Here is a 13,082-nt window from a genome sequence, read left to right on the forward strand (position 1 = left end):
CAGAAAATCCACCTCACCAGGAAAACCATATACATTTTTATGTTTGGACGTACGCTTATCCCTCTTAACAATTTTAAATAAATAGCATTCCTACTGCAAGTTACAGGCAAACAACTAAGGCCTCACCCATAGACATACAATCATCTGTTACTTTAACCATAAAAACATCCGACTTAGATCTAACAAAGCACCAAACTTTGTGAAAACCAAAATTTGTGTCTGTCTCAAACTTTTGGCCACAACTGTAGCAACGTTTTTCACATCATTTACTAATAACGTAAAGTTGTCAGAAAAATGGGATCATTTTATTTCAGAGCATTATGATTATTTCTTAACCCCGGGTTTATGATTAACCCTTGAATGCTTAGTTAACATTGATTCTGGAGACCGATTCAATTTGATGTTGATTTGTGTTTGACAAACTGTATGGTAAAGTATGACTCATTAAAGAGACGAGCAAATCTAGCATTCTAAAATGATTCATCTGTGTGTCATTTTACATTGATTGTACCAACAGTTGTCATAACCAACATAATGATGTATAGCTGTGTCTTCTCTTGATAGTGATGTTCCATTTAAGAATAGGAAAATTTGAGCAAGGAGCAGCGGGTCGGAGATTTGATAGATGTCCTTGAGATAAACAAAACAATATCTCAATACCATATACAAACTGACAGGGCAGTGAAAAATGATTTTTGTCCACATATTTGTGTGAAATAAACGGCTTCAATAAATACAAACTCAGACATCACTGCTATACAACAAAGTTAGACTTCTGAATAAACGTGTCCACAGCAGTGAATGCGTTATGAGCAGTCAAGAGGTTCTTCAATGTAGAAAACATTTTCACTTACGCTATTATGGAAGTCTAATTTAATAGTAGAGTCCTTTGAATGGTTTTTAAATGGCGCTGTGTAATACTTAAAGAATATTGTCACTTCCAGGGTAAATTTATTTATTGTGTACCTAAATGTATATATTATGGGCTAAAACAATTTCTGCAGTTGGAATACTTCAACAATTTGGCATAATGTGTCTCTATATAGCCTATTGCTGGCTGCAGAATGAGTTAACTGTGATCCATTAGTGAGCTTAGCGTTTGTAACTCCTATCTATCTTTAATAGAACTCCTCTCAGCTAGTAACCATAAAGTTCAATTCAACTGTAATCAGAGCCGTATTTAGAGTTTCTGCTGCCCTAGGCACTTTTAGTGCTGCCTCCCCCTTTGGTGAGTATGACACTATCGGCAGTGACTTTGGCAAGAATCAATGATGTGAAAGTCGCTTTTTGCAGCAGATCCGGCAGTTTTTCTGCATCTGTCGCGTAACGGATCACTTAGAGCAACACTGCGTTCGGCCTCATTCATTCCCTATGGGATTTGCGGTACTTGCCGTGATCTGGCAAATGCAGTACCATACCTCCCAACTTTTGAAGAGAAGGAGTTATAAAGTTTGCGGCGCGCGTAGTGCACCGCGGCAAATTTTAGGCCACGCCTCTGACCACACCCATTTCACAACTAGTCACACCCATATGTTATGGTTCTCAATGGCAAGAGAACATAGCCCAGCAAACATAAGAACTAGCTCTTGGAAGGATGGAAACTAAACTGACCATGAACTAAACCTGCCGCACAACTAACAGTAGCCGGGTAGCGTAGCCTGCGTTTTATCCCTAGACGCCCAGCGCCGGCCGGAGGACTAACTAATCCTGGCAGAGGAAAATATAGTCCTGGCTCACCTCTAGAGAAATTTCCCCGAAAGGCAGACAGAGGCCCCCACAAATATTGGCGGTGATTTTAGATGAAATGACAAACGTAGTATGAAAATAGGTTTAGCAAAATTGAGGTCCGCTTACTAGATAGCAGGAAGACAGAAAGGACACTTTCATGGTCAGCTGAAAACCCTATCAAAACACCATCCTGAAATTACTTTAAGACTCTAGTATTAACTCATAACATCAGAGTGGCAATTTCAGATCACAAGAGCTTTCCAGACACAGAAACGAAACTACAGCTGTGAACTGGAACAAAATGCAAAAACAAACAAGGACTAAAGTCCAACTTAGCTGGGAGTTGTCTAGCAGCAGGAACATGCACAGAAAGGCTTCTGATTACAATGTTGACCGGCATGGAAGTGACAGAGGAGCAAGGCTAAATAGCGACTCCCACATCCTGATGGAAACAGGTGAACAGAGAGGATGATGCACACCAGTTCAATTCCACCAGTGGCCACCGGGGGAGCCCAAAATCCAATTTCACAACACCCATATCCACGTCCCAACCACAGCCATTTAGCACTGCTGATCACACTGTTTTATATACAATAATTATAAACAAAAAAATATGGCCACACAGTGCTCCATACTGTATAATGGCCACACATGATGCTCCATACTGTATAATGGCCACCACATGATGCTCAATACTGTATAACAGCCACCACACATGATGCTCCATACTGTATAACGGCCATTGGCCACACATGATGCTCCATACTGTATAACGGCCACACATGATGCTCCATACTGTATAACGGCCACACATGATGCTCCATACTGTATAACGGCCACACATGATGCTCAATACTGTATAATGGCCACACACAGTTCTCCATACTGTATAATGATCCCACATGATGCTCAATACTGTATAATACCCCCCCTCCTGTATGCATGGCTCATCTCCCTCCCATCCCATATACATGGCTCATATCCCCCCTGTAAGCATGGCTCATATTCCCCCTCTCAGGTGCCGCCCCCTGCATTGTCCCCACGTAGGCACGTGCCCTCAAGTGCCTAGTGGCAAATACGGCCCTGACTGTAATATGGTTTGTGGTCTTCAATCAACTAAGGCTACTTTCACACTAGCGTCGTGCACTGCACGTCGCTATGTGACGTTGCGGCGCACCAACACTAGCAGTGAAAGCGCCGCACAATGGGGGCAGCGGATGTTGGTTTTCAACGCATCCACTGCCCCATTGTGAGGTGTGGGGAGGAGGGGGCGGAGTTCCGTTACATGCAACATTTTTTGGTGGCGACGGTCCGACGCAACACGACGCAACCATGGCACGACGGTTGCGACGTGTGGCAATGTGTCGCACTGCGTCGCTAATGCAAGTCAATGGAGAAAAAAATGCATCCTGCAAGCACTTTTGCAGGATGCGTTTTTTCAACAAAACGACGCATAGCGACGTGCAGTGCACGACGCTAGTGTGAATGTAGCCTAAGAGGAGTTCAGGACAGATACAAGAGCTACAAATTTCTACACAGAACAAGATCACTGACGGATTTTCTGCCAATTCATTCTGCAGCAAGCAATGTGCAGAGAAACAACCTGTAAGAGCCTGTGCACACGTTGCAGATTTGTCAAGAAAACCTGAAGGGTTTCCTGATGGCAGCAATGAGAATGAGAATCCTGAAATCATGCACACGTTACTTATTTTTGACTTGCAGGTTTGGAGCAGATTTAAAGCTGCAACATCTCAATTCTTTCAGTGTTTTTGCTGCACATTTCACTCAAACTAACGAGTGAGGACAAATCTGCACCAAAAAGCATAAAAAACAGGGCAAATAGTACAACATTTTTAATGAAATCAAAACAGCAAAAATTGCTATTAGTCCAAAATATTTAAGCAGATTACATTAGGCAGCTGCAGGAGCTATCTGTCAGACAAAGCCAGGCTCCCACTACAGAGCGCAGAGATGGTTAATTACCATGCCTACCTTCCTGATCGCTGTATAAAGAGTGCTAAACAAGCAGTGTGTACACAGCATATAGGAAGCGCCAACAGCACATCCTCCTCCAGACCACAGTGGTCATGTGATCGCCCGATGTAGGGAGGGAGCAGGAGCTGCTGGGTCCTAGGAGACCCAGTCAGATCTGCTATGCAGCGAGGTGGCTGAATTTCACCTGTAACTGGGGCTAATATAGCATCCTCTGTTAAAGGGAAAATCAGGTAAAAAAAATGCCCATCGAAAACGCTGTTAGTATCCTCATCCCCTTCACATGTACATGTTCCCAGTATGTGGGGCATGGAAGACACATCCACATGTACCTATTTGAAAAACCTGTGGTGATCTCCACGTGTCAGCGTGAACCACACGGAGACATGACCATCAGTGTGCAAGGCGTGTGCTGTACGTGTTTAACACTGCAAAGTATAGGAGAAGCTATGGAAATGATTATTCTTAGGCCATACCAGAAAAAAAAAACATATCTAAACCAGTGATGACACCGGAACCGGTATTATACGGATGTGTGAAGGGGAAAATATATAACTTTGATTAAAAGTGAGCCAGTTGCACTCATAACAGAAGATGGTGCTCTTGCACGACCATTATAGGCAGAGATGGCCGAATGACGCAAAATTCTAATTTGCACGTTTTTCCTGTGAAATTTCCTCTTCAACTTCTGATGCAGCGACCGTTCACGTTGGAATCTTTGGTCCTCTCGCACTGTACCAGACTTCTGGGTGTCAGTGCCTGAGAGGGTTCTGCACAAGCGCATGGGATGTCAGCGGCGTCATGACATCACGACCCGCCACGCACATGTGTAGAACTCTCTCCGGCACCACAACACCTAGAAGTTGGGCACAAAATTCCATTGTGAGCAGCAAGGGATCAGGAAATGCACTGAGGATGGGACAGGAGTCGGTAAGTAGATGAGAGGCCAGAGCAGTGAGCAGAGATTTTTTTTACAATAATTTTTTTTTTACCTTTTGATAGCCTATTATGGTTTGGAATGGAAAAATGGTGGCCAGTGGCTATAATTATGCTGAATCTGTATGGGAGCAAGTTTAAAAAAAATAATAAATTAAATTTAAAATCTGCATTTTCGTGAATGAGGATATTTGTAAAGACTGAGTGTTCATTTCCTCTCACATTTTTTAGTTCATCTCTACTTGTAACAGTAAATAAGTGATAGGAGCGGGAAAGTTGTTCACATCAGGGAGGGCAGAATATACAGTAAAGTGAAAGCAGTGTTCAAAATGATCAGATATATGGAAACGTGACTGGTAAACATGTTGTGAAGTACAAAGTGAACCTACTTAGGTTAGGTATAATATCTATAATATCACTGTTGCTGCAATCCAGGTTCAGTCGCTTCTTATTACAGTTGAGCATACAGTTATGCTGCAGGATGTGTTATGTAGGAAAGAAAAAGGATTCCCCTTAGGCCTCCGAAGGGAACCACGAAAAATAGCCCATTGTGCCAAAATGTCCACGGCCACTCACCGGCTATGTATAGATGGCAACAGCACCACGCCTCAGGCTAGACTGGCCCCTGCAGACTTTAGGTCATAGATCACATCTGCTGAGAACCAGGAGAGGGGCCCTCCTCTACCGCTCAAGAGGGCTGCACCACCATGCCCAAACAGAAAGTCTATGCCCTCAGGCTGCAGGAAGGTCATTCTGGAAAAGGCCGAAGGTGCGGCAGCACCACTAAAGAAATGTCTTGAGTGTGAGGAAGGGTCTATCTGGGTACGATTCTGAAGGATTTTAAGACCCCCAATGACAGTTTAAGCACAGTGAACATTTTCAGTCCTGCTTAGGCTACAGCCCCAGTACAGCGAACATTTTTAAGCCTGTGATGCTCCCCATTCACCAATGTATCAGTTTGCATAGCTAACAATCAACCTTTTTAAAGCAGAAATAGGACATATCCTTATCGATGGAGAAGTAGAGGTGACAGACTAGAAGTCAATTGAAATGGTTGACCAGATCAAAGTCACAATGCTTAACCTTAATCAAGCAATTTAATATGAGCTATCCACAGATCTGGTAGTTTAAAAAAAAAAATAACAAATACACACATATACATATATACACACACACACACTTTTTTTATTAGAAAGTATAACACGCGGGAGTTATAGTAAAGATATTTTATCTCAATATAACTCTCTTGCTGTCATTGTTTAATGTCACTCTCTGCACAGTTAAGGCACCGCCTGCATTTACCCCTATGTGGTAGACAGTGAGACTTTTTCTATCTTAGGATGCAATTCGATGAGCAGGTAGTTGGCAAATGAATGTTTGTACAAACTCATGTACCCATGTGAATATGCCGTAACAAGAAAAAAAAACATTCAATTGGATTGCATGGTTTAGGAGGCTAAAAAATAAAAAAAAATAAAAAAATCACTTATCGGCAGCACCCCACCCTGCGTAAACAGGACATGTGCTGCCGATATCATGGCTGATAACGGAGTGCTGAAAGACTTCTATACTGCCACTTAACCCCTTATATAATGGCCTGATATCAGCTTTTCTACACACATCTCTCCACACCGCATTACTTCTTTCATGGACTGCCCCACATAAGGCCTCTAGAGAGTCTGACAATGTCGTAATGTTATCCCGTTGACAAGCGATGCTTGCTGGAGCACTAATTGTCTTGAACCATGCAACAAGAAACTGGAAATTTCTGTAATGTTTTGTTCTCACTGATGGTTTAGATGCTTGTAGCTTTTATGTTCTGTATTTGATATACACTCTCTGAACTAAATCCCCAGTTAATTTGTATTAATAGCCATAGCCACGTCTTAATGGAGAAATGGTAAAAGCAGAAATGGTGAAGGAAAATAACCGTAATTTAGTAATATTATCACTTTTTAGCAATAGGGACTTCTGAAATATTTTGTCGTTAAAATGTGTTTTTTTTTTTAGTATAAAATCATTAATGGCCAAATTTTATGTAGTAAGTGTCAGGAAGAGTGTCTCTTTTTCTGTTAACCAACTATAATACATGTCATAAAATATATACAATCTACAGAAACAAGAGCCAAATATTTTACAGGAGACTGCGCTCAAAGAAAAACATAGCAGATTAAAAAATAAACAAAACGGAAACACTTTGCATCCCTTTATTTTCAGTGACAAGTCCCTTTAATAAGGAAGGTATCAAGCTTAACAGCCAGATTAAAATGGAAAAGCTGAACCTATTGCATTCAGGTCAGTAGGCGATCTCGCACATACACGGATGAAGGTCAGAAGCTGATCCGATTTTCAATTCTGTGCACAAATGTGATAACACTGAATTTTGATTATTCAGAAGGGTTGCTGGCAATACAGACGAGTGTGAAACCTGAAAAGTATTGAGAAAGGAGAAAAAAAATATATATCTACAAAGTGCTTATATTTGTAATAAGTCTGACCATGGCTATTTTATTTTTCCCTATAAATCAAATTTAAATATGAGCAGATTAAAATAGTGAGTTTATCAAAGCCAGGTGCAATTTAAAAGTCCAAATTCCTGAAATACACTAATGAAACCCATCTTGATGCAAAGTGATCAAATCCTCCCTTCTAATAGCGTTTTGGCCTCCGTCTATTCAGCGGTCCTACCTAGAGTTGTTGTGGCTGGCACCATCGCAGATCAGGCTGATTGTTCACCATGTGGTTGGACATTAGTCTGAATATCCAGCATGTATTACTGCAAGCGCATGAGCCCCTCCGTTAGTATGTCTTTCTTGTGGCTAACAGAAAGAAGTCCTACGTAGGTGTCAATTTTTTTGATACTGGCAAGTCCTAATAACACGTAAGGGAATGTCCTGGTGATACAAGCCCCCTACAGCAGGGGTGGGCAATTAATTTTCCTGATGGTCCACACGAGAGACCGTGACTGTTGTGGCGGGCCGAACCAATAGGCTGAAATTATTTCTGCTCAATATTAATTCCCCAAGTGAATGACAACAAAAATGATACTTGCCACACTCCCAACCCCTTCCCCCCCCCCAACACACTGCTGTTTTTTGGTGTGTGAACCAAGGTTCCACACAGTAGGCGTAACTTACTGAGGTCATCGGGCCTGCTGTGCCGAGTGTCAATCAAACAAACTGAATGGTGGATGAGGGAGTCATCTGCTTTTTTTTTAGGCTATGTGCACACAGTGCATTTTATATGCGTTTTCGCAGCGTTTTTTTCCACGTGGAAACTAGCCAAAAATGCTATGAAATCCTTATGCAAGCTAATTCAATAACAATCCTGAAGAGCTGTGCACATGATCAGTAAATTGCCTTAGAATATTTGCAGTGCGTTTTTTTCTGCAGCATGTCAATTCTTTGTGCGGATTTTTAGCGTTTCCCCACACATTTACTTCAATTGAGTCAGTCAAATCCACAGCAAAAATGCAGGTATAAAAATGTTTGCGGATTTGCTGAGTTTTTGTTTGTTTTTTACCGGCTTCCTATGGCGTTTCCCACGCTGTCATCTGTGTGACAGTGTGGGAAACATCGGCACGGTGATTATTGGTGGTAACGCTACAGCCGGTAAGACCGTCAGTCAGAGCGCTCCAGGGTCATGCTATCAGTGTGACCCTGCAGCTGTGACTGTGACCCACGGTAAAAAGCTTACCTTAGGTCAGCAGGCATGGGCTGATGAGACTACTCCTCCCATTAGGCTATGTCTGCTGTCACTGATAACATTGATAGCAGGAACCGTTGATGGGAGAAGTAGTCTCTCGACAGCCGGCGCCTGCGCTCAAACTTAAAAAAAAAAAAAAAAGTAAAATACATACATATTCAAATAAAAAAAAAAACATTATGCTCACCTAACACCAAATCCCCGATGCCCATGTCCCCTAGAAAAAAAAAAAAGAAAAAAAAAAAAAAAGCCGCCATATACTATCCTGTCCGCCGTAGTCCACACAATCCAGATTGTCCCACAGCTATCTCACGTGTAGAACAATCACATCAGGAGATGTGACTGCTCTACCCGCTGGTCGCTGGGGATATACTGACAGGAGGTAATCGGTGACTGCTCTCAAAGTCATCAGGATCATCGAGGGACATTACGGATCATCTTCTCTGCAGACAGGTGAGGAATATTGTGGTTTATTATTTTATTTTTTGATACAGGAAACATTGGTATCAGTGGATTAGGCGTTCGGTGAGTATGGTCTAAGGAAAAAAAAATTGGATCAGCAAACTGAATTTCAATAAAAAATTCTATGACTAAGGGCTATGGCCAGAAACGCATAAGAATGCTACATGATTTTACCATCTGTCTGGACTAATTTTTTTATAAGAATTAAATAAAGAAGTATTTTTTTTATTGAAAATCAGTTTGCTGACCCAATTTTTTTTTACCCAACTTATCCGATGGTCAAACAGAATCTGGATCCTGACTGCAGTATCAGAGCCTATCTACCATATAATACACGGTGAGGCTTTTTTTCTTTTGTATTGTTTAATTTCGACTCAATAAACGAGTCTGTCATTGTTTCAAATAAATGACTTAATTCTGGGTGTCTGATTTTATAATATCACTATGGAGTTAGTAATGAGGGAGTCTTATAGACGCTTCACCATTATTAACCTGGGGGCTTGATGCCACATGACAATACGAAGGTGACATCAACCCCCTTACCATCCCTCAACTACCACCCCACTTGCCACCGCTACAGGGCAAGTGAGAAGAGTGAGGACAAGTGCCAGATTTGGCGCATCTTATAGATGCGACTTATCTGGGGTGGCTGAGAGCTGATGTTTTTGGTCTGGGAGGGGGGCCAATATCCATTCCCCCTTCCTAGCCTTTTAATATCAGCCCACAGTTGTCTGCCTAGCCTTTGCTGATTAGATTCCATAGGGGGACACTCAAGTTTTTCTGGGGTCCCCCTGTAATCTAGCCACTAAATGATAAGAAAAGAGCTGTGATTGATATTAATAGCCTGGGAACCTTTACGGCTATTGGCTCCTTCCCAGATTATCACCATCAGCCTTCCGTCTGCTGGTTGTGAAAATTATGCGGGAGCCAACAAAGTTTTTATTTTTTTTTTATTTAAGAGTTTCTGTTTGGTTACAGCCTATGTATGTTTATTCTGTTAAAACTCCTACATAGGCTGATGACCATGTGTGTGTGTTTACTTACCGGCTTAGTAATGAGGGTGTCTGTCTGACACCTTTTCATTATTAAGCCTAGGGCATCAATGACAGCTGCTGACACCAAGCCCTAATCACATTACCCTGATGCTACTGCATGAAATAACGGATTACTTACCGGTAATGTTCTTTTATAGAGCCCACGACAGCACTCACTAGAGAGAGGGAATCCGCCCCTAGGAACAGGAAACCTACAGAGAGATAAAAGGGGTGGCCCCTTCTCGCTCCTCAGTTGTATTACAGAGAATAGGAGGAACCGCCGCCAGGCTTCAGTTAGCAAGCTCAGTAATATGTACATATTTACAAACTTATTCTATATTTTCTTAGCTATAAACACCTCACCACCAAGGCACCTCGTGCTACTATAAAAAGGGAGGGTATGTGAGTGGGTGCTGTCGTGGGCTCTATAAAATTGTATTACCGGTAAGTAATCCGGTATTTTCTATTCGCCATGACAGCACCCACTAGAGAGATTTACAGAGACTATAATTTGGGTGGGTTCACCGTGTCAAGGACCGATATTCCAAAGGTTAGATCAGAGGAGGAAGACAGATCTAATCTATAGTGCTTATAAAAAGTACTAGGTGAAGACCAGGTTGCGGCCTTACATAAAAGGTCTATTGGCACGTCTGCCTTCTCTACCCAGGAAGTTGACAACACCTTCGTAGAGTGTGTTCCCATATGTAGTGGAGGATCTCTTCCTTTAGCTATATATGCCAGAGTTATGGCTTCTCTGATCCAGCGTGATAATGTATTCTTTGTGACTTTGGAGCCTTTGTTCTTACCCTGGAAAGATATAAAGAGAGCCCTACTCTTCCTCCAGTCCCTAGTCTTCTCTAAGTAGGCTAGAACAGTCCTCTTAACATCTAGGGTATGAAGCCTCTCCTCTTCTGGAGTTGAGTGATCTTCATAAAAAGTAGGCAGGAAGATCTCTTGGGATCTATGAAACTTAGTAGCAACTTTAGGAAGATAAGACGGGTCTGTCTTTATAATAATCCTGTCAGATGCTACTGATAAAAACAGAGGGTCTATTGATAAGGCTTGGAGATCACTTACCCTCCTAGCAGATACTAATGCTACTAACAATACCGTCTTTAGTGAGATATTTTTTAATGAGGCTGTATGAAGGGGTTCGAAAGGGCTCCTTGTTAATGCGTCTAGGACCAAACTTAGATCCCATTGTGGGACCTGAGGTATACGGATTGGTTTTGACCGTTCACATGCAGATATAAAACGGGATATCCACCTATCACCTGCAATATCATAATTTAAGAGTGCTCCTAGAGCTGAAATTTGAACTTTTAGAGTACTTACAGAGAGACCTAACTCAAGTCCCTTCTGCAGAAACTCCAAAATTGGAAATAGGTATTTTAGGAGAAAATTGTGCTGTGTGGAACTCAAGAAATTTTCTCCAGATTCTGATATAAATTCTTGTAGTAGAAGGCTTCCTACTTTTCATGAGGGTATCTATCAATCCTTTAGAGAATCCTCTAAGATTTAATAACTGCCTCAAATTCCAGACAGTCAAGTTCATGCCCTTTACCTGAGGGTGGAAGAAGGGCCCTTGAGACAGTAGGTCCTTGGTCTGAGGCAGAATCCAAAGGTCTGTAATCGACATTGCCCTGAGCCATTAAAACCATGCCACTTGGGCCAAAATGGAGCTATCAACAACACTCTCGCCCCTTCTTCCCTTATCTTTCTGATAACTTTGGGTAGAAGATTCCAAGGGGGAAATGCATAAGCTAGACTGAATGCCCATGGAACTTGAAGGGCATCGAATATATCCGGATTGTCCTCTCTGCACAACGAGGCGAATGTTCTGACCTGTCGGTTGGATCTTGTTGTAAATAAGTCTATTTGAGGCACCCCCCATAGGACAGTTACCAGTCTGAAGATTTTTTTGTTGAGCATCCATTCCCCTTGATGAAGGGTGTGGCGGCTGAGAAAATTGGCACAAAAATTGTCTATACCCCTGATGTGTACTGCCGATAGGGACAAAAAATTTTCGACTAAATTCATGATGTCTGATGTAACGTACATGAGAGCATCCGACCACGTACCTCCTTGATGGTTTAGGTAAGCCACCGCAGTGGTGTTGTCGGAAAGGATCCTTGTGTGGGAGCCTCGCAGCTGAGGAAGAAAGTGGAGTACGGATTCATATATTGCTCTTAATTCTTTAACATTAGAAGAATTGTAAGATTCTGATCTGGACCAGAGACCCTGAACAATCTGCTCCTGAAAATGTGCACCCCAGCCTTCTGGACTAGCGTCTGTGGTCACTATGTTTGAAGGAGTTATTACCCAAAGAACTCCCCTCGAGAGGTTTTCCCCGTCCAACCACCATGTAAGGGAGCGAACCACATCTAAAGTTAGAAACACTGTCTGATCTAAATGTCCCCGCTTTTTACCGTCCTCTTCTAATACAAAACTCTGCAGTTGTCTAGTATGAAATTGTTCCCATTGAACTGCAGGAATACAAGAAGTTAACGAACCTAGCAAGGACATGGCACTTCTTAGTGACATTTTATGTTTTACAATCACTAGGTTTACCTTATTAATTATGGATGTCTTTTTATCCTTAGGAAGCATACATTTTTGGCTTACTGAGTCTAGAAGGAGTCCAAGAAACTTCTGACATGTTACCGGCTGGAGTCTGGATTTTTCCCAATTGATAATCCAGCCAAGTCTTTACAGCGAATCAACAACTTCCTCCAACCTCTGTTTACACTGAAGGGGGGATCTCGCTACAATCAGTAGGTCGTCTAGATACGGAATGACTAGTGTATCTTTTACCCGTAAAAAGGACATCATCTCTAATAATAATTTGGTAAAAACCCTTGGAGCCATAGACAACCCAAAGGGCATAGCTCTAAACTGCAGATAACGAACCTGGCCGTTCATTACTACCGCCACCCTGAGGAACTGCTGGTGTGATTGGTGTATAGGAAGATGATAATAAGCATCTTTGAGATCCAAGACTACCATATAGCAACCAGGAACAGATTTTTTATAGCTGAACGTATGGACTCCATTTTAAATGTCCTGGACCTTAAAAAGGTGTTTAATTTCTTTAAATTTATTATCGTTCTAAAGGAGCCATCAGGTTTGGTGATCAGGAATAAGGGGGAGTAGAATCCCTTCCCTATCTGAGATGGCGGAACCTCTATTAACGCCCGTTTAACTAGGAGAGACTTAATTTCAAGC

At 42.0% G+C, this 13,082-nt stretch overlaps 1 protein-coding gene across 4 annotated transcripts in view; it reads right to left on the bottom strand.

The window, feature by feature from the left end:
* Nucleotides 1–13,082, bottom strand: part of FBXL17 (F-box and leucine rich repeat protein 17) — a 934,277-nt gene that overhangs the window by 803,761 nt on the left and 117,434 nt on the right. The window contains exon 5 of one of the 4 annotated variants that reach the window (XM_077290022.1): nucleotides 6,878–7,084. The exons of the other annotated variants lie outside the window; for them this stretch is intronic. Within the exon in view, the coding sequence (XP_077146137.1) occupies nucleotides 6,953–7,084 (132 nt within the window). The 3' untranslated portion in view covers nucleotides 6,878–6,952. Of the gene's footprint in view, nucleotides 1–6,877; nucleotides 7,085–13,082 lie in introns of those variants that run through there. 4 annotated transcript variants of the gene reach the window in all.

Source organism: Ranitomeya variabilis, chromosome 1, assembly GCF_051348905.1.
Source record: "Ranitomeya variabilis isolate aRanVar5 chromosome 1, aRanVar5.hap1, whole genome shotgun sequence".
NCBI classification, from domain to species: domain Eukaryota; kingdom Metazoa; phylum Chordata; class Amphibia; order Anura; family Dendrobatidae; genus Ranitomeya; species Ranitomeya variabilis.